The following is a 25582-nucleotide window of genomic DNA, read 5'->3' on the forward strand; positions in this document are numbered from 1 at the left end:
GTTGTGACCCACAGGTTGAGAATCACTGTTCTAGAACGACAAGAAGAAGCCTGCTATAAGGTAAAGGCACCTGGGGAAGGCAGGTGGCATCATTCTGCATGTGTAATACTGACTTCTCTACAACCAGCTGGGTATGATTCCAAAGTTCTACTAGGGCTGAAGAAAAAAGAATTCCTAGCGCCTGAGTGGTGTTTGTATCTGATTTTTTTTCTCTTGTAGATGCTCTTATAAACAAATATTTTATAGAAGGCACCCTCTAGATAGGTAAGTAGAAGGAATATGGAGTGAGAAAGCCACATTATCATTGTTTGGGAGTGTATTCCCCCCACTTCACATTGTCAGAGAGGTTCTCTTCCCTTTCTTTTGTTTTGAAATAGGGTCTCCCCATGTAGCTCTGGCTGTCCTGGAGCTCACTCTGTAGAACAGCCTGGCCGGGATCTCACAGAAAATGCCTGCCTCTGCCTCCCAAACACTAGGAGTAAGGGTGTGCACCACCATGCCTCAGCCTGGGATGTTCTCAAAAGCTCTGATCTTCTATAGTGCTAATGATATGGATGCTCCAGATTATTTTATTTCCAGGTATCTTCCTGTATTAGACCTAGCTTCTTTTTTCCAAATTGTACCAGAAGTCCATCATTTTCAGAATGCCCACCTTCTCTAATTCAGTGACAACCTACTTTCAGGCTGTCTATAACCCTCCTCTCCACTCTACTCCCAGGTCCACAGTTCTCTTTACTTACAAAGTCAGTATCTCATTGATGTGTAGTATTTTAAAACCATGTGTGTGTCTACCTTGAGTTTCTTTTCTTTCTTTTCCCTTGTTTTCTGTTTGTTTCTTTGTTTTGGTTTTTTTTATTTTATTTATTTCTTTTATGTAAGTACGCTGTCTCTGTCTTCAGACACACCAGAAGAGGGCATCAAATCCCATGACAGATGGTTCTGAGCCACCATGTGGTTGTTGGAAATTGAACTTAGAACATTTGAAAGAATAGCCAGTGCTCTTAACTGCTGAGCTGTGTCTCCAGCCCCCCTTCTTTTCCTTATTTTAAAATCATTGAGGCTTGTGTTTTATATCAAGAATAACACTTCCCATAGTGCTTCATGACACTCATAGTCTCGTAGCTCAGGAATGTACGTTTCTCTGATTTAGAATCTTACATTGTCTCAATCCTGTTTGTTACAATTCTGTGTTTATGGTTTTAAATTATACCTAATGCATTCTTGGTTAAAAGCTATAATCCGAAAGATAATAAGATATGGAAATACTCCTTTTCCATCTTACCCTTGACATTGGCCCTCACCTCCACAACTGAGCATGTGGCTTTATTCAGCATCTTGCTCGCTATTCTTGACATTATTTTAGCGTGTGCATTTTATGTTTAACTCTTTCAGAAGAAAAGCCTACAGAATTGTTATTAGAACTCTGTGTCCACATCAAGAAGTCTGTTACCTGTATAAGATTTTCTGCTTGAGAACTGTTTGCCCATCCCTACTTCTGTGTTTTTTCAGAAGTGGACCTAAGCTTTCTTTTGAAATCTTTGTGCATTGCCTCTGAAGTTTCCCTAAGTATTAGACGACAGAGAAAGAAGACAAAGTGCTGTACCCACTGGAAAGAGAACTGTGATACCATCTTTATGTGTAGATGATGGAATTATATCCGGAAAATGAAAGAGATCCACCTGAAGATGCAATGAGAAGGAAGAGAGGAGACAGCCCATCAGAGAGCTGACAGAATGCTGTTATTACAGAAAAATCAGTAGCTCTCATGTGTAATTCAACAACCACAAAAGGATATAAAAGAGAGGAAACAACATTGACAGTGGTAACCATAACACAGCCTGGATACAGGCATGTAACAGTATACATTAGAGTCCTGCCCTTGGCTGGTTTATGATTTAGTTAGAAACTGGAGTGCCTAAAGTTTTTATATGTAAGAAAAAAATCTTATTGAACCTTTACATCTATCACAAATTGGCTGCATCGAAAATTTGGGATCTTCAGTGTCATTCACAAGGCCTTATTGTACTTCCAGGTGTGTTCAAACTTTGACACTGTAGCATGCTATCCTCTGCAAAGGTCATGGGTGAGAAATGTGAAATCAAGTTGAAACACTCTTGCTAGACAACCATCTCTAGTTTTTCAGTTTTAAGTAACACTTGGAAAAGAAGGCTGTGCCCTGATGTACTAGATCACTTTGCTCATTTGATGGGTGTTCAGAGGAAGGGAGTTTCTGTCCTTACTCTTTACAGATTCAGGATTTTATGGAACAATGTCTTAACTTTTAACAAACAAGTTAAGTTTTCCCAACTTGGAGACTCATGGTCTTCTGCCTCCTTTAGTGTCCTAATACATTACTGGGTGTATTCATCATTACCTTTGTTTATCTTTGACTGAGAGTCTTTTCTCCTAGACATCCTCCCTGCCCCCATCCTTACCTGCTAGGTCAGGTCTCCTGGCATGTTTGAGATCAAAACTGAACCTCTGATCAATACACAGTGCTCCTAAGTAGGCCCAGCTGGTCTTTCCCTCACCTCCAAGTCACAAGTGCTTTTAGAACACCAACTCTGCACACCGTCGTCAGTCAAATACTATCCTCATGCTGCTTGCAGCCCTCTTGGTTCCCTAGAATAAATATCAACATAAGACTTTCTTATAAGACAAATGCTTTTATACTTAAAAATTGTCCTAAGCAGCTAGAGAAAGTACCCAAGGAGCTGAAGGGGTTTGTAGCCTCCTAGGAAAAACAACAATATGAACTAACCAGTAACCCCAGAGCTCCCTGGGACTAAACCACCAATCAAAGGAAATACATGGAGAAACTCATGGCTCTAGCTGCATATGTAGCAGAGGATAGCCTAGTCAGTCATCAATAAGAGGAGAGGCCCTTGGTCCCATGAAGGTTCTATGCCCCAGTGTAGGGGAATGCCTGGGCCAGGAAGCAGGAGTGGGTGGATTGGGGAGCAGAGGGAAGGGGAGATGATAGGGGATTTTCAGAGGGGAAACTAGGAAAGGGAATAACATTTGAAATGTAAATAAAGAAAATATCTAATAAAAAAAAAGGAAAGGAAAAAATTGTCCTGAGCAATATCTTTATATTTTAACATAGTACTTGTAGTTTTACTATTTATTTAACTATTACTATTGTCTAATTATGTATATGCATATCTTTCTGCAGGGAGTTATATATGTGCCCATAAATGCAGGTGCTTATGGAGAACAAAAGAAGGTGTCAGATCCCCTGGAACTGGACTTGCAGACAGTGGTGAACCACTGACCTGGATGCCGGGAACCCAACCCTGTTCCTCTGCAAGAGCATTAACCATGGAACCACAGCTCCCTCACAATTTGCTAAACACATGAAACTCAAGAATAACGAAGACCAAAGTGTGGACACTTTGCCCCTTCTTAGAATTGGGAACAAAACACCCATGGAAGGAGTTACAGAGACAAAGTTTGGAGCTGTGATGAAAGGATGGACCATCTAGAGACTGCCATATCTGGGGATCCATCCTATAGTCAGCTTCCAAACGCTGACACCATTGCATACACTAGCAAGATTTTGCTGAAAGGACCCAGATAGAGCTGTCTCTTGTGAGACTATGCCAGGGCCTAGCAAGCACAGAAGTGGATGCTCACAGTCAGCTATTGGATGGATCACAGGGCCCCCAATGGAGGAGCTAGAGAAAGTACCCAAGGAGCTAAAGGGATCTGCAACCCTATAAGTGGAACAACATTATGAACTAACCAGTACCCCGGAGCTCTTGACTCTAGCTGCATATGTATCAAAAGATGTCCTAGTCGGCCATCACTGGAAAGAGAGGCCCATTGGACTTGTAAACTTTATATGCCCCAGTACAGGGGAACGCCAGGGCCAAAAGGTGGGAGTGGGGAGTAGGAGGGAGGGTATGGGGGACTTTTGGGATAGCATTGGAAATGTAAATGAGGAAAATACCCAATTAAAAAAAACTCACATGATTATTTTTTAAAAATATTCATTTTAAAGTTAACAGTTTGGTGGTTGTGGTGGTTTGAATAAGAATGGTCCCCAAAGGCTCATACATTTGAATGCTTGGTCACCAGGGGGTGGTGCTATTAAGAGAAATGGCCTTAGTAGAATAGGTGTGGCCTTGTTGGAAAAGTATGCTGCTGCGGTGGGCTTTGGAGTTTCAAATGTTCAAGCCACGCCCCATGCCCACCCCACTTCTTCTGCCTGCAGATCAGATGTAGAACTCTCAGCTACCTTTCCAGCACCATGTCTGCCTGCATGTCTTCCATGCTTCCCACCATGACAATAATGGACAAAACCTCTGAAAATGTTTTCCTTTATAAGAGTGTAAGAGTATATAATATTCCAGAGATCCTGGGTTTGATTCCCATCACCTACTATCTGTAACTTCAGTGTCAGGGGATTTAATTTCTTCTGGCCTTGGAGAAAACAAGGCATGCCTGTGGTATACATGCACACATACAGACAAAGCACATACACACACAGTACAGCTTTTTTAATTAAAAATAAATTTAAATCTTTAAATTAATAATTTTATTCCTACATCCCATTTAAAATCATGTTGAACCATTACTTTTCTTGTAACACAACTGCTAATGTTCTATATAAAATGACAGTGAATTTTGCCCTCGCTGGACTTATAGTGCCTTCAAAGTCACTGTTTATCTCTGCTTATATAATAGCCTTCCATTATTTGGTAGAGTTCTCTACATTAGGATTCCAGTCAACAGGAAGTCCTTGCCCTACCAAAGCTCACTTAAATCACCAAAATTACAGGCTGTTCATGTGAATCTCAAAGCACTGCCTACCTACCCCCACCAGCAAACCTACTACATCACAGAGTAGAGTATAACCCACATTTGTCTCCCTTGCAAAGCTTAGTTCTGTATTTATCTTGAGTCAACCCATTTCCTGGATCAGAAATATGATATATTCATCATCTTTCATTAGCTAAATTAATAAAGATGAAATATGTAGCCTCAACTAACAACATATCACTTAAGAGTATAAACATATTACTTTAATTAAACAAGAGATACTCAAACTCTCAATGTTTAGAAAGGTTCTCTAGCCAATGGGATTAGTAAAAAAAAAAAAAATTAAACAATTGTTTTTTCATCAGTAACAGAGAAAACAGAGCTAGAAGACTTGGAAAAGAACATGAAGTCACATAGGAGTTTTGTGAACTTTATGAATTCACATGCTGAGACTCTAATTCACCCTGTTTAGGAAATTCATAATTAATAATGATCACACTCAACTGTCAATATGGAAAGCAAAGCTATAGACACGAACATAAAATAAGCAAAGGGGCTGAGGAAATATCCAAGCTATTGATACACAAATGTGAGGACCTGAGTTCAGATCCTAGCATCCAAGCTAATGCTGGGTGGGAGGGGCAGCTCACCTGTAATTCTAGAGCTCTGAGGAGGCTCATGGGAAATCCCAGCTGTGAGAACTGGGGTCAACTGAGAAACCCTGCCTCCATGAACAAAGTGGAAAGCAATGGGGAAAGACTCTAGATGTCACCCTCAAATCTCATGTGTACACACACAGAGGTGTATGTGCACTCAAATATGCAAGCGCCACATACATTTAAATAAGCATGTGCATAACACCACATGCTTATTTACACATGAAAATGAATAAAGCAAAGTTTGGCTAAAGTGTCTACCATGCATGGAGTTATCTCAGAAGAAGTTATCACATTGAAATTAAAAAAAAAAATGCATCGCCAATACAAAGGGTGCACTGAATGGCATGCAGAATATCAGACCTGCATCACAACTGTGGAAATGCCCTTGTTCTTGTTATGGTTGAAGAAATTCTCTTTCCTCTCTCTCATGTTTTGATTTGCAGAAAAATCAACTAAAAGAATATTGAGAGTGTCATACATGTTGAACACTTTAAAAGCTTTTTCTAGTTTCAATGAAACAGTCGTTCTTTTTTTTTGTTTTCTTCATAATTTAATTATATATATACTCAAAACTTGAAATAGTTATGTTGTCATCTTGTTATACTGAGGGGGGGAAACAATGATTATATAAATGTACTTCTTGAAGGAGGGGTGTATGTATATCAAGAACTGAGCCCAGGAGTCTCATACAGGCTAAGCATTCGCTTCCCTTTGTACTACATCTGGAGCCCTCACTGGCATGATTTTATGAGAAGGGAGGGGAGACAAGAACACTCACAGGTTCTGCCACAAGTAAGCATCCCTCAGGTGACTGGGTGTATGGTCATGGAGGGTACAAAAGTGTTTAGGCTCAATTGTGGGTGGAGTTATATCCTTCCAAATGATTATGTTGAAGTTCTAACTTCAGTACTTCTGAATGAACTGCTTTTGGTGAGAGAGCCATGGTCAAACTGCAGAGAATAAGTGTCAGTGAAGTGGTCAGGCACAAATAGGATATCTGCATCACACACACACTCACACACACACACATCACATCACATCACATCACATCTCCTCCCCAAGGCTCAGAGACATACACATAAAATAAAAATAGATAAATACATCTTTTTACAAAACAACAGAGGTCAGGGATAACCAGATCAAAGCCATCTTCTGCATGTGACAGGACCACTGACTATTGAATTAATACAGTCTATGGCTACCTGCACCAAGGTCAAGATGGTCACTGTCTTAGACAGGGTTTCTCTTTCTGCACAAACATCATGACCAAGAAGCAAGTTGGGGAGGAAAGGGTTTATTCGGCTTACACTTCCATGCTACTGTTCATCACCAAAGGAAGTCAGGCCTGGAACTCAAGCAGGTCAGGAAGCAGGAGCTGATGCAGAGGCCATGGAGGGATGTTCCTTACTAGCTTGCTTCCCCTGGCTTGCTCAGCCTGCTCTCTTATAGAACCCAAGACTACCAGCCCAGAGATGGTCCCACTCACAAGGGGCCTTTCCCCCTTGATCACTAATTGAGAAAATGCCTTACAGTTGGATCTCATGGAGGCATTTCCTCAACTGAAGCTCCTTTCTCTGTGATAACTCCAGCTGTGTCAAGTTGACACAAAACTAGCCAATACAGTCACCATTCCAGCACAGTGAGGAGACCCTACCTGAGACGCGGGTGCTATGTACAGTGGATGGTTTCTGAGGAAGGAAGAACCAGTTTTCTTTAGGACTTTGCATCTGGTATGTTGAGCACAGCTCACTTGATGGCCCTACATCTAGGAGTTTGTGAGCTTTTTTTAAAAAGACACAAAGTTGGAGATATGAGGCTAGATCTGGAAGGGATTACACAAAGGATTTGATCAAAATAAATTATCTGAGACAATAATTTTAACCTTGGATGCCCCAAATGTTGGTCTTGTAGAAGGCCTACATTTGATTCCCAGCACCCACAGGGCCGCTCACAACCAACTGTAACTACATTTCCAGGGCATCTGACTATTCTGATCTCCATACTCACCAGGCACACACATGGTACACAGACATACCTGTAGTCAAAATACCCAGACACATGAATAATTTAAAATAATAGTTTTAAAACAGATTTATGATATTCTTGAAGAATAAATAACACATTTAAAGCAACAGTTATTGTTATGAGATAAAATCCATGATACATTATTTTAGTTATTTACTATTATAATAGCAGTGATTCAATAAATTTCATTTTGAAAGACATACATATGTCTTTTGTCAGTTCAAACTCAACTTACTGGATGTTAAGCTGTATTACATCTGAATTTTGACTTGCACATGGTTAAAAAGGGAAAGTCAAGCTGGGTCAAATGGCAACGTTATCTCCTAGATAGATATGAGAGAGAGAGAGAGAGAGAGAGAGAGAGAGAGAGAGGATAGATATAGTGTAAGGGTGTATATATGTATGTATATGTATAATCTATTTCTATATCTGTCTCTTTTCAGTAGCTCAAATTTATGCTTTCGTGAATTCTAGAAATGTGTTCTGAAGGGAAATTCAGAGAGATTTTATAAATGAACCTAAATTTTACACGATAATAGTAACTATAAATGCAGAAGTGCATGGGGGATACAGTGTGTTTGAGGAACAATTTTCTAAAATGATGTCCTAGACCCTCACTCAGCTATGGGCCTCAAAACCAGACTTCCTTATGAAGTCGTCCAATATACATTTAGCAACCTTCAATGAGAGGACAAAGGTGAACAGAGAAGATAGCTTTCCATTTCCCACCCACTCCACCCACGCCGCGCATCTAGAGGAGCCCCAGCACCTTCCACCAAGGGCTCAGGGGCACCTACCTGGCCAGTCCCCACAGCAAATGGGCACAGGCCCAGCAGCTCCAGCAGGGGCTCCAGCCTAGAATGGGGCAAGAGTTTCCCAACAGAGTTGCACACAAAGGCAGAGAGGCTTCTGACAGCAGGGAGTGAGACAAGGAATGGATCTCAGCCACTCTTCCCCCAGAGAGGGCGGGCATAGAAACTTTACCGCGGAGAACAGCTGCTCAGAATGCTGAACCGGGTGTTAATCAAGCCATCTGTGGTCTGCAGGAAGAGGCTTGTATCAAAAACCTTAACCTGCCCCCAAGGCCCTGTTTCCACCTTGATTTAATGATTCTCACTGGTAGCAATCTGCTGTCTTCATCCCTGCAGGGCCCCAAGCTGGAGGCTCTGCCACTCACCCAGCTTGCTTCAGTAGCCCCTCAAGGAGAAAGGCTCCCCTGGAAGGAGACTCGGCTTTATTTTAATCCCAGTTAAAGTCCCTATCCAATCCATTAAGGGCTGCAATAACCTTGGTCCAGGGCATTTCCTGGCGAAGCTATAACCAGCTGGGGTTAATGAACTCTCCCTACCATCAATTCCTGGGAGAAGCCATTGGCCTGAATTGTTAATTACTCTTCTGTGTACAGCTTCATAAAGCAATGAAATGCCTTCTTTCAGGAGATGGTAATGGGGGTCATCAGAGGCGGTTAATTTTACGAATAGTTTGCTAGAAACTTCAGTATGTTAAGAAGTCGGTCTGGCTCACAAATCACCTCTCTGTGGTCCTGAGTAGAGGCCCGAAAGTTGACAGGTTTCTGTGACTCACATACAGAAGTTAGCAGCTGTGGAGAATTCACTGACATATACGTGTGCTCAGGTGTAAAAAAATGTATATTATTTGTTTTATGTGAATGACTTTCCATTAAAGGAGACATAATGGAGCTAATTCGAGATAATCACAGGAATTACTGTCAATATCAAAAATCTCTAGTAATTTCTTAGTCTTTGGTGGGTGATTCTTAGTCTCTGAAACTCAGACCATAGCAAGGATGTGCCCATAAGCCTCTGCAGGCAAAACTGGATCTTCATGGTATTACTCTACCTGCTGGTCTCTGCATTTATCCAGCACAGGTTCTCATGTCCATGAATGAAGCTGCTTCACAGATTGGCACGCTACTTTCGAACACGAGGAAACTCCGTGGCTCTATCTGCACCATCCGATTTAAAACTGCAAAGTCCTTCCTTGCTCCTATGTTCGCATTCTTTCTTTGGATGAAATAAAATCAACCTACACACACACACCTCACAAAGATAAGTGTTTTGGGTTGCCCTGCTCCCTCTTGAAGACACTGGTAACTTTTACTTCCCAATTCCCATGGGATGAATGGGTTGTTAGTTGGGCACATGGTGGCATCACTGTGGCCACAAGACCAAATTCCCCATCTTCATCCCACTTGGGCAAAGGAAGTGCTGTTTGCCACAGGCATAATAAGGAATACTGTTGCTTTATACTGCCTAGAAACCAGACTCCCTGAAGTATGTCCATGCTTAGGGCAGACTTAACCATAAAGTCCACACACCCACAGAAGTTCTAACACTGGAAAGATAACAGGAACCAGTTGCCAATGGCACCACGGTGACATGCTGCTTGCCCGTCCTGTGGCAGTTGTGGAGTCATAACCCTATGGAAGGTTGTGAGATTCTATTGGATGGTTCCAGTGGGAAGAGATGAGAGTCTTAAGAAGAAGCTCCTGATTAGGGCAGGATCAGAAAGCCAAAGCACATCGGTAGAAGGGAGGTAGAGTTTGTAGAGGAGGTTATAGGGCAGAGAGGGCCACAGAGTCTTTTTCTACTTGGTTTTCTGATCCCTGATTAATACTAACTTCCCACCAAGCTGGCAGTGGTTGGGGACTGGGGAACATCCAGGCTTTCCAGGGCAATGACACGCCGATATCTGTGCCCTGAGACCTTTAAGAAAGCAGCGGTCATGAAGAAAGGAGACTTAAAAAAAAACTGATCACCTCTGTCTCTTTCTAGTGTTTTGTTCAGATTTCCAAATTGCGTTAGTATGGCAAACAGCCTCTAGGTGCATTTGCTTGCAAGACAACTGCTGGACTTCTTTCCAGCAGATCTCTGCACCCTCCCTTCCTGATGCAGAGTCAGACGAACAGAAAGAGCTGGAGTGTCTGTCATGACCATCCCGGGGCTATGAAGGGAGAAAACAAGTTCATTTACTTTCTATTTGGGAGATTAATGGATCCATTGCCCCTGTTCATAACCACATCTCTGCTGACATTTCAGGGGCCTCCGATGGAAGAACAGAAGGAAAATCAGCTGGACTATGAGTAAGTAGCGGCGACTATGAAAGGCTGCAGTCTAGGTACCAAGAGGGAAGCAGGCCTGATGCTCAGACCTTCCCTCGTCTTCCGGTCACTTCTTCCTCCTTCCTTCCATTTCCAAAGCACTCCACTTCTACAGGAAGTGGTAACTACTGTAAATTCTCCCAGACAAGCTAGCTCTGCCAAGACAGGACTTTGATGCTGCCCGAAACACAATCCCTGGGTCATGCTACCCTATTCCCAGTTAACTCCAAAGACAATGAATTCTTTTACATGTTAGAAAAAGTTTAGTGCGAGCCTCCCTTGACTTAGGTGCTCCTCCTAAAGTTATCATCTCGTTCACAATTTTTTTTTCCAAAACTGATGTTTGTACTCTTGAATGATGTTCCTGAAATATAAGATGTACTCACTGAAATGGCCCTCCTATGAGAATCTCAACCATCATAATCAGAAAGTCAAAGAGAAGTGGAAGAGGGAAAGATTGAAGCCCTATTATGGGAGTAGAAGCTTCTGTCTCTGAATAAAGTCAGACTAACTCAGAAGTGATGGAGCAGGTGCCTAGATAAAAATAGTCAATAAAAGTGTATTGCATAAGCATGTTTTGAGAACAATTTAGGGAAAGGTTGCCATGGGAAACAGCTCTCTCCAGTACACGGCTATTTAAGGAAGTAAAGATTCTCTTGAAATCAGACTGTAGAGGCATCGTTATCTAGAGATGTCCCTTGATGGGTTGAGAATCACATTGTAGAGTGTGATTAAGATGTATGAGTTTTCCAAGAAATGGAGATGGAAAAGTGTGCTCCCAGGAAGAGCGGAGGGGATGAGCTACCTCTCTTCTAGAAAGCCCACTTGGCTCTTGGCTCAGAGAGTTTTTTGCTCTTGAGATAACCAGCCCTTGTTCATTTGTGGGGCTGAGCCTACAGGTCAGAAAAAATGGAAATCTTGAGATTGGCCCAATCAAAGAAGAACATTATCAGCTTGAACATGGACCTCGAAAGGGATATGCAGAGAATAGATGAAGCCAACCAGGAGCTGCTTCTCGAGATACAAGAAAAAGAAAATGAAATCCAGAGGTGAGTCTTAAGGTTCATGATGGAAGTTCCCAGCCAGAAATATGTGGAGTTGGACAGAAAGAAATAAAACCTCAACTTACCTCCTTGTCCTACCAAACTCTGCCACATGTAGCACTCCGACATTTCTCCGGGGGAAGGACCTTCAAACACAGCAAGTTTGAAAATATATTTACTTTAAAGTCCAGGCAGAGGTCACCTTGAGTTAACCACTGCAGTGTTTGGCAGGGAATAAGCAGGTCATTCTTTATATAGCTAACAAATAAACCTGGCTCTATGGGTCTGGGAAAGGAGGGTTGCCAGCTCAAGATGCACATGGAGTCCTGAAAGCGCTCTTACACCAAACACCTGAGTTTTACCACTTCTGAAGCAGCTTATTGTGGATCCTTATGGATTATACTTGCATCATCCAGGCTAGAACATGAGATCACCCAGACTGGGAACCCTGCAGAAGACGAGGAGTGGGAGAAGGAAAACTATACTGTGATGGAAAGAGAACAAGCTCTGCAGGAGCTGGAGGAAGAAACAGCCAGATTGGTAAGCACACAACTAGGGAAGCGACTCCGTAGCCTTCATTGTGGCCTCCCCATAGAGCACACCCGCCCCCTGCAACTAAGCTAGTCTCTCTTTAATCTTAATCTGATAACATATTTAATTTAACCCAACATAGCTGAAATAGCATTCCAATATAAAAATCAACCTAAACATATAGCTAACATATTTTATTCTTTAAAAAGTATTTTGGAGATTATAATGACATCATTTCCCTCTCCCCTTTCCTCCATTCAAATCCTCCATGTACCCACTCTGCTCTCTTTCAAATTCGTGACCTCTTTTTGCATCAATTGTTGCCACATTCATGTATATATATACATATACATATATATATATATATATATACATATATATATATATCCATAAATACATAAATTTAACTTCTTCAGTCTATAGTGTTACTTGCATGTGTGTTTTCAGGGATGACAATTGGATGTCAGATGACTCATTTGTGTGTTCTTTCTTGGGTGAGACTGTTTCTCTCACTCTAATTATTTCTTAGTTGTGTATACTATTGTATAGGGTTGAGGTCCTCATTGACATGAGAGTTGTCTACTGGGGACATCCTTGTTCAAGTCATGTTTGGGTATCCATGTTGATGAGACATTATGGATATAGCTGCTGACATTTCTAGGAGACACAATCTCACAGAAGATTCCCTGTTCCTCTGGCTATTACAATTTTTCCTCCTCCTCTACTGCAAGATCCCTGAGCCTTCAGAGTAGGAATTGTACTGAAGACTCAGCAGATGAGACTAGGCTCAAATTTCTGCATTTCAGTCAGTTGTAGTTCTCTCTAATGGCCTCTGTTGCCAAGAGACATTTTCTTGATGAGGGGTGAGGACTACATTTGTCTGTAGATATAAAGACAAGCAGTAGTTAGTGTGTAGATAATGTTTGTAGGTTTTACCCCTTCACCATCCCTGGGTTGTTGAGTAGGTTTTAATACCTGGCATTATTTTCCTCTTGTTGAGCAGGCCTTAAGTCCAATTAGAGAGCTGTTGGTTACCACCAAGGTTTGAGTGCCACTACTACACCCTCAGGGTTATCATGCCATACTGATTGCTTTTGTGATTCAAGGTAGCAAGTTGTGATTCAAGGTAGGATTGTTGGCTGCCTCTCTCATTTGGAAGCTTCCATAATGTCTTCTGGTACCATGAAACCTAGTCTTCAAGAGAATGCTTTTAAGCTGATCTTTTTGCATACAAAGACTATGACAATGCATGGAAGGGAGTTGGGAAGGGCAGAGTTTCGTGGGCAATATTTAGTGCTGGAAGTGTCTATATCCCTTATATGCTGCTGATTAGTTCAGTTGTGCTCTGATTTCAAGATCAAATTACATTGTACAAATAAGTTCAAACTTCTGCAAGAAAAGACCTTTATGAAACAGGCATATCAAGTGAATGAAAGCAAATGGTGTTCTCTTGATTTAAATCTATACTCTGGTTCTCTCTCTCTCTCTCTCTCTCTCTCTCTCCCTCTCTCTCTCTCTCTCTCTCCCTCTCTCTCTCTCTTTCTCTCTCTCCAGGAGAGGAAGAATGAGACTCTGGTCCACAGTATTTCAGAACTTCAGAGAAAGGTAGGACAAGGCTCTGTATTGCCACAGCATCCTCATTTCCAAAATGGCAAGAGAAAGAAAGTGGACACAGGTGTCAAAGAGGCCTCAGTTTGGCGTGGATCCCGCTCTCTGACACACACCCCTGAGACTAAGGCTTGTGTCAAAACTCCATGAACATTTTCTGCAAGTGTGGACTGGAAGGAGGGGGGGCTGTTTAATGATCTCACTAGTTCTCCATTCTATCACAAGAAAATTGATTCCAATAGACACTCTGTTGAAGTGCTTAACCAAAACCTTTACAGGAAGTTCATTGTACCTTCATAGCACACCCACCACTACCCTTAATCTCCAAGGATTTTCTTGACCAGCCCCTTCACATTGCGTAGAACTTAACATTGATATCCACTCTGACCCACCCTGCAACCCTGAGTAGCCCCGGTTGAATTGGGGCTTTGAAAGAAGTGCTTACTGACCATGACTCTGTCACAAGGCTTAGTAAGAAGACACCAATAGAACACAGATGGTTCCATAGGACACCAACTATTTCCCATCTCCCAAAGGCTCTCTCCTGGAAGCTTTTGCATAGCCAAGACTCAACCCACACACACCAAAAGATACTTTTTCTCTCTGATATTATTATTATCATTAGTAGTAGTAAACATCATTATTATTACTTTATGTTTGTATTTTAACTGTGTTTTTTTTAATTTGAAACTGTAGCTTACAAGAAAATCACAAAAGGTAATCAGGTATGAACAAGGTGATCTAGAAACAACCCCAGAAGAGTCCAAGGTAAGCACTAAGGCGTTGGGAGGGGGTTGGATTGCATGTCTAGGGCTCAGCTGTCAGGCTGAACACAGTCATCGGAGGAGCTGAACATTCTATAGCCATTGGCCTGTATCAGACTTGACATAGCCAAAGACACTGTGGCTGGCTCGCTCTCTCTCTCTCTCTCTCTCTCTCTCTCTCTCTCTCTCTCTCTCTCTCTCTCCCCTCTGCCTTTATTCAAGAATTTCTCTCTGCAGCAGATTTTATCCTTCTTTCTATTGGAAAAGACAGAGCACCCATGAGTACAATTTCTTGGGGAGCTGAGTTCCCTCGTTTAAACTCTGGTTCTGGCATTCAGTCTGGTGTGTGTAGTTAGGCTGTTTCATCATGCTCTCATAGTATAGGTTAAGGAACAAATGAGATTATGTGTATAAAATATTTCCTCCTCTTTCCTCTTTGGGTTATCTCTATGCTCACAGAGTTATCTAACAACTTTGAAGTTGTTACTTAAAAATCTGGCTGAAGTTACATATAAATTTAATAAAGGCAGACCTAGGACCCTATGTAAAAATAAGTTATACTTATTGATTTCAATCAAAAAAGTATTTATTCACTTAGTCCCTAAACTGTTTAAGGGTTCATATTTCCTAAGCATACTATAAATGTGTAGTATTTCTCTAATTATGTTCCAGATCCAAAGATCAAAATCAAACTACAATGTATCTAATCAAAAGTGCAAAAGTTAAACACGATTTTTTTGGCACTGAGAAAGCAGATAAAATTCTCTCTTGACATTTTCTCCATAATTAATTCTTTGTCCTAATCTAACTTCCCTATACATTCAAAAATTCAGTGAAGAAATAGAGACACTGGTAGAAGCAGAGAATGGAAGTATATGGAATTCTTGTCCCAACTTTTGCTGGCCAGCTTGGCACTGCAGTCCGCACACACAGGCAGTCCAAAGCCAGCAAGCAAACTTTGCTCCAGTACTGAACATCTGGAAAGAATGGAATGATGGGTCTGAGGCTACATCAGAAAGAAGTTGGAGATAAGACCAGAAAGGGTTATAAAGGCCTTTAAGCAGTCAGGCAACCAGTTTTCTCCCAAGGTCCCATCTTTTGCAGAATAGGTTTTGCTATGGGCAACCCATCCATAATCAGTAAGAACACAGTGGGTCTGGCTGTAGTGGCTGTCAGCATCTCAGCCTTTGTGGTGCCACCACACTTTGCTGTAGAATGTCATTAGCCCTATGAACCATCTGCTTTGTAGCGTTCCGGTGTGATTACCATATGACACACAGCATCTCTCTTGCTTCTCTTCCTCTGGCATGTTAGTAATCAGGCCAGCCACTTAAAAAGTTATCTCTGCTCCCAAGGCTAATGACTCACACCATTGGTCTGAGAGAATAGCTCTTAGAACATCTGGATAACTAGCCTTGATGTCATTAACTGAAGGGAGAACTCACTGTGCACAGTGCAGATGTCAAATCACGGCATCCAGACAGAGGAGGAAGAACAGAGCTGAATAGAGAAGTGTGGTATTTCTGCTCTGCCTCCAACATACACCCCAAATGCAACCCCTCCCCTCCATCTGTTCCCTGCTTCTGAAAGCCACCATAACAACTCAAATCACCTCAGTAAAATGGTTCTCCTTGCCTCTTATTTCACTCCTAAACCATAAACCATCCATTTTCTCTACCTTTTAGATCACAAATGAGACATTGTCTTTACACTTCAAGCCCTCCCCTGGATTCACACTGCAATTAGAACAGAGATCCAAAGTTCGTCTGTTAGCTCCAAGGTCCTGTAATATACCTAGACAAATCCTTCTAGAAACTACAGCAGTGGTTCTCAACCTTCCTGATGCTGCGAACCTTTAATATGGCATGTTGTGATGACGCTCGACCATTAAATATTTCCATTAGAACTTCACAGCTGTAATTTTGCTACTGTTAAGAATCAAAATGTAAATATCTGCTGGTCTTAGGTGACCCCTATGGAAGGGTCGTTCAACGCCCCCAAAGGGATCATGACCCACAGGTTGAGAGTATCTGATCTACAGTGTTCTACAACACCTTTTAGAAGCCACAAAATCCTATAACCTCTGCCAATCCTTCTAGAAAATACATGGGCCTATAACCTATGCCCTATCTGCCTTTCCTATCTATTCTATTGCCCATACTCATTGACTGTTCATGGTCAACAAATGTGTCCTACTTGCTGACCTTAGCATTGGCAATAACTTCCCCAAAAAAACATCTTTCTTCCAGATATCTAACAGGCTACTATTTATTATTTAGGTCTCCACTCAAGTATCTCATCACAGAGGCCTTTCTTACCGCCTCTCACTTCAGTCTCTCAGGCCTCCAAACACATTCTCTTTGATTGCTGGTTTTGCACAGACCATCACTGTATTGGCTTTTTGTTATGTCCCCAAGTACAATGAAATCTCCTAATGAAGGCAAAGGACTCATCAGTCCTTGCTTTCAATGGGTGTGTGTGTGTGTGTGTGTGTGTGTGTGTGTGTGTGTGTGTGTGTGTGTTGTGTGTGTGTGTTCAGTATAGTGGCCAATATAAAATAATGTTCCTCCAAATAGTTAAAGATATAAAAGTAGGAAAGAAAAAATATACTGAGGGATAGAATCCTGAGCAAAAGTTACTACTAACTACAAACTAACTACAGAGCAAGTTCTAGGGCAGGCAGAAAAACTCTGTTGTAGGGCAGGAGGAGGAAGGAAAAGGAAAAAGCCAAGTTCCTTAAGGCTGTAATTTTCTAGAAAAATAGCTTAAGAACTATATAATTCAAGGGCAAATGTAACAGACCAAGGCTTGACGTAGAGAAGTCTATTCAGCTGCGAAGCTCTAGATGCTGTAAGGCCCTGGTCGACTGTGCGCTGATGTATCAAGAGCCACCAGCTAAGCAGTGAGATGATGTGCCTGTCACGTGCACTTTCCTCTGCTGGGGTTTTGATCCTTTCCTTCCAACAGGTTAAACTACAACAGTTGGAGTCTTCCTGTGCAGACCAGGAGAAGGAGCTCGGCAAGGTGCGAACTTTGTCCTTCCCGACGAGGGGAAACAAACTTCCATCAACCTAATACATCCCTAAGAAGTCTGGCATACAGTCATCTTCCAGACTCAGGACCATCCTGGGGTTAACTGGTGGTTTAAAGACAAAAGAAAGACAACAAACACGATCCTTAGATTTTTTTTTCTGCTGAACATTTTACAGGACACATCCTAACATCTGTGTCTAACACATGCTGGTCTCTGTTCCTTTTCCAAATTCCCCTAAGTAATTCCTATATAGACTACATGATATATGATTTATTTGTTCTCAAAACTGAAATGAATGTATACATACAGCAAAAGGTTACACAGTGGTTCTGGAAACAGGGGTGGAACATACAGACTTCTGCTCTTACAGCAATAAACTGGGAACACTTTAAGACTCAACTTTGGTTTCCCAGATAATGGAAGACTATGTGTTTGTGTCTCAGCTCTGTGAAGATCAAGCTCTCTGCATAAAGGTACAGCTTCTCTGGCAAGGGACAGCAGAGGGATTGTTAAGGGACAGGATGAAATGAGCCAAGGTTTGTCAAAGGATACTACCTAGAAAAAAGAAACTATCTCAAAATGGTACTAGAGCAAGACTGTATGCTCATCAGTCCCCAGCCCATATCACCCTAGTATCCACTGAGCCTTTGTAACTGCTGATCTATCTAGGTACCACTGCCCTAAAATTAATAATGAGCATGTCTGTGTGTCTGAGCACATCTGTATGTCTGAGCAGTTACTCTTGGGAACTGATTCCTACTGAGGAGTAAGAGAGACAAGGTGGTGGTTTGAAAGGATGTAGTCATAGAAATACCAAGTATTCATTCTACCGTCTCGCGAAAAGTGTTTGCATGTGTTTAAAAACATCATATCATAAAGTATCCAAACAGTAACCATGGCTCCATTTGGTTCTCTTTAAAGAAGTACCAGGAAGCTTTGAAGAGGATAGAAGAAGAACTAGAAACTGGATACCTTGAGAGAGAAGTGTGAGCATCCATCCTGTTTGGTGGTTAACCCCTTCTTGGCTGAGTCAGCACGAACTCTGCCAAGGTCCCCTCTGGAGCTGAATGAGCCTCTCCTCTTGTTATCTGATGAGAATCAGAGTCCTAAAAGACTATAGAAACACATCTTCCTTCATAGCTTTAGCACACGGCTACATTGTAATAGCATAGACATGAATTTTAAAAAGTGGTGCTGTCTGGAATCCTTGGTAAGGTAAGTTCCTCACTGTTCACAGGGTGACCTATAGCTGTCCCCATCCTCACTTCTAAATATGTGACATCTCAACCATAATATAGGCATGAAATTCACCACGGAGAGAATTGAGAACTATGAACTCTACTGACCTATGAACATTAGAAATGTATAATGAGACCCTTGGAAACAGTTGTGTTCTCCTTCTCATTGGAAATGGTGCAGAACCAAAACGATGAGCCACACCTCCATCACTTCCCCTTCCTTATGAGCTAGTCTTACTGAATATGTCTTTCTGTTTATTAAATATATAGAAGGACTTTGGCTCAGCAATAAGCCAAAGCTGCATAATCTTCTAAGTAGGCCACTCAGAAATGGCAGTGTAGAAGCCAGGTCTTAGGACAAGGAATTCCTTGATATTGAAGGACACTCTCAGGTCTCCTTAGATGCTTGCTGGACTTTACATTAGGACTTCACTGTTAAGCCAAGGTTCTAGAATCGTGTTATCTAGTATAACATTCTGTGTCATCCAGTAGAAAGGCACTATATACAGGTGACTGACTTCTGAGTTCCTGGAAGATGGATAATGTAGCCAAGAAGCTGAGTTTCTGTTTTAACTATGTTTAAACAGCTGTACGAAATAGCTATGCTGTTGGATAATGTGGCTTTTAAGTGATCATCTTATACATTATGAATAGTTGAATACTTTTTCCAACCTCTTTTGTGGTTTCTCTTCCTCCTAGATCAAAAGTCTTAAGCATGGATTCTGAGAGAGAAAGGAGTACGAGCCTAAATAAGATGGTAAGAGTCCCATCCCGTCCACTCCATGCCTTCACACACCAATGGAGTTTCCAGGGACTCTAAGTGGATGCCTGTTTTGCTCACTGACCTTTCCAAACATTTCCAACTCTGACTCTGAAGCATTCTACACCACCACCAGCATCGCCAAGATAGCAAAGGAGCAGTTATCTCTCCAACTTTCTCCCATAAAACTGACAGATTCTCAATAGCTAACCTAAGACCTGAGAGAATTCCAAATGGAAGCGGGAAGGAACACTATTTGATGCAGTATACTATAAAGGGGCAGATGTAGCACATGCCTGTTCTCCCCTGTAGTCACAAAATGCTTTTCTGTTCTTCCCAACACAGTGCTGAGTCTTCCATAACACAGGGCACCAGGTATCTGTCCACGTGTAGCTGGAGTTGCTCTGTAAGGTAAAGCACAGAAAGCCATACTCCTTTATGCCACACTTCAGTGTCTGTCCACAGATAGCATCACAAAGTCATCACAGGCAAAGGTCTGAAGTGTCAGGACCTTTAGAAAGAAGGTACCAGTCCTTTCAGCCTTCTAGTTGTCTCATAGCAACAGGCATACTGGGCTATATTAGCCTACAACCAAGGCTGACGTCACCAGACTTGTCATGTCATCAACATAAATAATTCTTTTAATCTCAGAAACAAGAGTTCATCTCTTTCCATAAGAGGAAATGCCAGATGTTAACTGTGGTCCTGGGATCAGCCAGATGTTTGCTTCTGTTAGACCATGCTCACATGTTTCATATAAGTCATTCTGGTCCCCAGCATCACACATGCCACTCAGCAAGTAAGACTCCTGAAATGGGCTAGATCTGACATTCTAGAACCAAACTTAGCGTGTTCCACCATGCATTCTCAGAGCCCCATCAACAGGCTTCTTCTTAGCAACAACCTGGGAAAACCAGATTTTTCTTTCTAAAGCCTATCATAGTCCTATGAGGGTCCACTGTCCAGTGATGTCCAAGTGACTTCATGCGAGAAAGACTGTCTGGGCTCTAAGCACCTGCCATGTTCTCCAGCTGCCTCAGGCCATACCCTTGGAATGCATTTCTAGTTCTGTTGGTTTCAAAATGTGGTCAGAACTTCTCTTGCTCTTAATTTCACAAGGATGTTTGTTATAATGGCAGTAAAATAAACAAGAGGAAATTTTAGAAGAGAGACAGTAAAAAGAAATCCAGAATGCCTCATTTTGAGATTATTTTAGTCCTTCTGAAACTTCTTGCTTAGGCCACATCTGTATGATTCCTGTTGGCAAAGGAGAAGGTAAATGAGCGAGTTAGACAGCTAAGAGTGTGAACTATGGGCCAGTGTGCAGGCCACTTGCCAGTTATATCATCACCTTATTAATAACTGTCTTCCTCTACCTTAGTTTATATCAGTGTGTGTGTGTGTGTGTGTGTGTGTGTGTGTGTGTGTAAACCAAGTCTGGATGCTTGCTGCTCTTACAAGAGGACCCAGTACCCAGTTCAGTTCTCAGTACCCAAGTCAGTGAGCTCACAACCATCCTGAACTCTGGCTCTAGGGGGTCTGACACCCTCTTCTGGCTTCCATGAGCACCCACACCTATGCATACTTACCCACCCAGAGACACAAACGAGTTTAAGAACAGATAAAATTAATCTTTATTAAAGCAACTTTCATCTTTAAAAATTACATCTGTTTGTACATATGTCAAGAAATTGTAAGGTTCGGATAACCATAACATTCACCTAATGATTCACTAGTGTTTATCTGGCAGCTTCCAGAAATTGTGTATTTACTATTGGTGTTTCTTCTAGGATGGCTTCATCAGTAAAGGGGCACTGAGGTTCAGTAAAAGGTAAGCAAGATCAATTTTCTGGTAAAAAAATTTTTTCTTCCAGAAAAGCTAAGAAGCCAGGAGTCAGATTTAGCCACTCTGCCAGAAAGCAAAATCTAGGCATGGGCTGGGCAGTGGTGGCACACAACTTTAATGCCAGTACTTGGGAGGCAGAGGCAGGCAGATTTCTGTGTCCAAGGCCAGCCTAGTCTACAGAGAGAGAGATCCAGGACAGCCACGGCTACACAGAAACCCTATCTCAAAAAAAAAAAAAATCTAGATAAGAATAACCACTCACACACAGCAGCAGCAGACTGTGTTGCTGATGAATATCTCAGTTCTAATGGCATGACTTCTGACCCAAAGGCAATTGACAAACTCAACTTTCCAGTGTCAGAGGTCAGCCACTTAGCAGTTGTGAGGAACAGAAACCTTGATTTCCACAAAAGATGTGGCCACATCACATTTCCTCCCTTTCTCTTCCAGTCTGAAGTAGCTTGATGCATAGAGTCCCCCAGTGGCAATGACAAACAGGAAGGGGGAAGGGGTCAGCGCCCCTAGATGAAAGTGTACACCATCGACAGCAGGCGTAACAACACAGAGCACACCTGTGGAAGGAAAGCCCTAACAGTATCCAGCACGGAACAATTGTTTTAATTCTTTAAACGAACAGGGATCCAAGATTTGAAAACCTGAGAACATATTGGTCCAGAGGGAAACATTGTGTCAGCAAAGAACAATTAGTATTCATGAAGGCCCTCCACAGGCAAGGAAAGGTCAAATTATGTTCCATACAACCTGCTTACAGAGGCATAAAGAAATAGTATTTAGAGTGGGTTGAATTATGGTTTAGGAAGAGTTCCATCTGGACAGTTAAAAGTATTGGTGCTTAAAAGTCAATTCCAATTGTCTGGAAATTCTGGTTAAGGAAAATGCCCTTTAATACCACATACATGAAACATTACCTGTTCCCATATCCTTACATGGGACTCCCCCAAAACAATGAGCAGGGTGCTCCCGGAGCCTGCAGGCTGTTCCTCTAATCCATAACAGTAGGACTCTAGTAGGACTCACTTTGATTTCTGCCACGCTTCATTCCTTAGAAGTAGCCATTGCATCCTGTCCATATTACATCCTGTCCACATTCCAGTGCATGCAGTAGGGGAAACTAATAACGAGTTTGCAGATATTTAGTGTACGCACAGCCTTTGAAGAGAAAGAAAAAGGAGTATCTTTCTAGTCTTACTTTTGTTGTTTGGCTTTTTGAGACAAGGGTTCACTGTGTTGGTCTCCTACTCATGACCCTCCTGCCTCAGCTTCCCAAGTGCTGCAGTTACAGGCCTGTGCGCCACACTTTACTTCAGCACTGATTCTAGTCAAATAAAAGGTTAGCAAACAAGATCTTACTAAAATTAAGAAACTTTGTTCTCTGATACCTGAGAACCAGGGGACCATTATAAAGGTGGAAGAGTATAGAACATTTTACACGACAGAAAGGGATCTATATCCACAATATATAAAGAGTTCCTATAAGTCAACAAGCATAAACCATGTATTAGTTAAATGGGCAAGAGAAAGGAAACATGTGAGACAAACCAGCCTGTGAGCAGATGTTCAGCTTCAATATTTACCAAGGAAATGTGAAATGAGGCCAGATGAGTTTTTGTTTTATAACTGTTTGACCGACAGAATCTTAAGCACCTGGTAAGATGCTATTGGAGGAGATGTGGGCCTACAGAAATCCATACGTAGATACAACTAGCTACTTTGGAAAATAATTGGCCAAAAATAAATAAATAAGGGAATAAATAAAGTTCCATGGTGGGAAGTGGAAATAAAACAGGGGCGTGTGGAAAGAATGACTGAGTGGCGGGATCAGTTACGGGCTGACTGGAATGTGAAGACGTCAGAGGAACTCAAGCCTGAGATTCTGTTCCGTTCCAAGTCTTCTGACCCCTGATTAATCATTTCTGTGGTTTCTCTTGCAGTATTTTTCGTTCCCTCTTGTTCTCCACGCTGTTTTTCATCAGATTGCTGGGATACCTGATCTTCCATTTAAGTTTTATAAATCCCGACCTCCTGGTCAACGCGCTGCCTAAGATACTGAGCAGGGACGTCTTGTGGAAGCTGAGATGTTTCCTCTTCCCATCTCTCACGCTTGAGACAGAAGACATGTTACCTCACTGATCCCCAAGCCATACCTGAGGGCAGCGGAAGGCAGGAGGGATGAAGGCTTGCAAATGGGAAGTGGCAAAATCTGTGGAGGGGAGAAGTGTGTCTCAGCTCTTCCCTCGAGGTTGGCCTACTTAGTGACCATCTGTCTCAGTGTCACGTTTCCAGGATTAACCTTGCCCAGTAAAGAACTCTGTCAATAAGTCTCTGCATGGATGGGTACAGTAACAGTACACAGTGGAGTGGAACTCTATAGACACTTTGTAAAGTTAGAACCGACCAGAGGGTTCCATCAGTCTCCAAAACTGAATGACTGGGATCCCTGAAATGCACAGGATCCCGCCTCCTTAGAGCTGAACTTATATGAAAATCGAAAGTAGTGTCAACTATCCTGCTGTATGTGTATCCATTAACAGGTTGGCCCAAGGTGTCACATACATGTCACATCAAATACTCAGGAGACTAAGGCAGAAAAATCATGAGCTCTAGGCTAAAGAGAGGCAATATAGGAAGATCTTCCCCCCAAAATAATAATAATTAATAATGATAGTAATAATCAACCAAGATTGATGAGTATAAGATCATAATAGGCTGGAAGAAGCCTCAAAATGTCATCAGGGTTACACTTCCATTTCTTTCTCCTTGGACATCCCCCCTTTTTAGTTCACGATGACTGTCACTACCATAAATCCCATACTACCCAATTAGCAATCTCAGCAGAATGAAACAGTCTTTGACAATAGCACTAATAGCAGAGCCCAGAGAGCACAGACTGGCCCATCTGATGTAAACTTAACCCTATCTTACAGTCCCTGTGGCCAACAGGACAGACTTCCCAATTGGTCAAGTGTGAGGCTCGTGTCTAATTTCTTGGTAGGGAATGGGAGAGGTAAAAAGGGAGAAGATGAGGAGCAGGGATTGACTCGGTGGATAAGAGCATGTTTCTGTGAGAGAATAAGGACCTGCGTTCAAATCTCTAGCCCCCATGTTTAAAAAAAAAATGTCAGCCATGCCTGCAAGCTCAACGCTAAAGAAAGACAGGCAAATCTTCACTGGCCAAACTGCTCAGCCAAAAGAGCAGGCTTCAGATTTGAAGTGGCCCTGCCTGAAGGAAATAAGAAATTAATAAGGCAGGACATTGGATTCCCTTCACTGTCTTCCACCAGTGCCTGTGCCTGTGCGCTGTGTGCGTGTGTGCACACACACACAGGGGGGTGGGGGGTAGGAGGGAATAGTCAAGGGACCAGCACAGCCAGATCGCGTACAGTGTGTTTCCCACAGAAAAGGAGTCTGTGTTTCCGGAAACAGGGAGAGGGATGCTTGACAAGCAAGGCAGACATCCCCTTAATCATCCAACTCTAGCAATTAACCCTCTAAAGCTGGAGCCCTGTCTGCCTTCCCACAAAAAAAAAAAAAAAATTTATAAGTCCTCAAGATCCTAGACTGAGATACTGGAAATTCCTACAGATCAGGATAAGATTTGTGTCATTAATCAGAGCTGCGATAAGCGAGGACTCTAAACTGCACACAACCGCTATAAACCACTTTTGAAGCTCAGAGCAGTCTACGTATGGCCGCAGTCTTTATTTTTTCCAAAACTGCCAAAGCACCTAAGCGTCTTACTTCAGGGTAAGTTCTGACCCCGCCCACTCCCCCCCCCCCCCCCCCGCCCTGAAATGCTCCCTCCTTCCTACCCTCAGAACCCCTGTCAGCTCTGACATTCCTGGTAAGAGCTAGCTCAGCCCACTGCTATTGCTCCTTGAAACCACACGATGTCACTGTTGAGAAGTGAGCCCACACAAGATGCAGGGATCATTTATTAAACGAAGACCCGCTGGCTAATAGAAAGCAATGTTAATGATAACGAGTGGGGGAGAGAAATCAGGCAGGCCTGCTCTGGAAAGCTTAGAGGCGGCTCAAGACCCCATCCACTTGCGTGTTCTGCAAAGGCAGCTGAGTCCGTCCGTCAGGACCCGGCACTGAGGAGGCAGCCTGCTCAGGGTCTCAGTGCTGAGCTCAAGGCACTCCTCTCCAGGAAAACTTGTGGTGACTG

General features: G+C 42.3%; 1 protein-coding gene and 2 long non-coding RNA genes across 11 annotated transcripts in view; 1 reads left to right on the plus strand and 2 right to left on the minus strand.

Annotated features, from left to right (window-relative positions):
- The window catches only part of Gm13990, a 75145-nt gene extending 65265 nt beyond the window's left edge, over positions 1-9880 (minus strand). Inside the window, exons 1-2 of one of the 2 annotated variants that reach the window (XR_374895.4) lie at positions 9309-9880; positions 2532-2622 (exon numbers count right to left, since the gene is read on the minus strand). This is a non-coding gene — a long non-coding RNA (predicted gene 13990). Of the gene's footprint in view, positions 1-2531; positions 2623-8245; positions 8405-9308 lie in introns of those variants that run through there. The other variant, XR_866655.3, reaches the window with a different exon arrangement.
- Positions 9881-9925: 45 nt separating this feature from the next.
- Positions 9926-23739, plus strand: Tmco5 (transmembrane and coiled-coil domains 5). Of its 7 annotated transcripts, none has more exons than NM_001379337.1 (12): positions 9938-10004; positions 10508-10551; positions 11469-11618; positions 12029-12152; positions 13698-13748; positions 14448-14519; positions 17483-17539; positions 17963-18022; positions 18471-18535; positions 19487-19544; positions 21338-21378; positions 23346-23732. In NM_001379337.1, exons 2-12 carry the CDS (start codon positions 10517-10519, stop codon positions 23542-23544), a joined length of 912 nt encoding a protein of 303 aa, NP_001366266.1. In that variant the 5' UTR covers positions 9938-10004; positions 10508-10516; the 3' UTR covers positions 23545-23732. The 7 variants fall into 7 exon arrangements, with proteins under 7 accessions (XP_011238048.1, XP_011238049.1, XP_011238050.1 ...); NM_026104.5 differs by having other exon boundaries at positions 9938-10000; XM_011239746.3 differs by having other exon boundaries at positions 9926-10551; positions 23346-23739.
- Positions 23740-25216: 1477 nt separating this feature from the next.
- Gm46758 overlaps positions 25217-25582 on the minus strand; it is a 22757-nt gene continuing 22391 nt past the window's right edge. For both annotated transcript variants that reach the window (XR_003953891.1, XR_003953894.1), the window contains one exon: positions 25217-25582. This exon is cut by the window's right edge and continues 313 nt beyond it. This is a non-coding gene — a long non-coding RNA (predicted gene, 46758).

The sequence above is a fragment of the Mus musculus genome, chromosome 2, assembly GCF_000001635.26.
Source record: "Mus musculus strain C57BL/6J chromosome 2, GRCm38.p6 C57BL/6J".
Lineage (NCBI taxonomy): Eukaryota > Metazoa > Chordata > Mammalia > Rodentia > Muridae > Mus > Mus musculus.

Coding starts and splice junctions, on each gene's coding strand:
- Tmco5 (XM_011239746.3), top strand. CDS start 10,358: ATGCAGAGTCAGACGAACAGAAAGAGCTGGAGTGTCTGTCATGACCAT. Junction 10,552..11,468: donor GAAAATCAGCTGGACTATGA/GTAAGTAGCGGC, acceptor CTGAGCCTACAG/GTCAGAAAAAATGGAAATCT. Junction 17,540..17,962: donor AGGAGAAGGAGCTCGGCAAG/GTGCGAACTTTG, acceptor TTGGTTTCCCAG/ATAATGGAAGACTATGTGTT.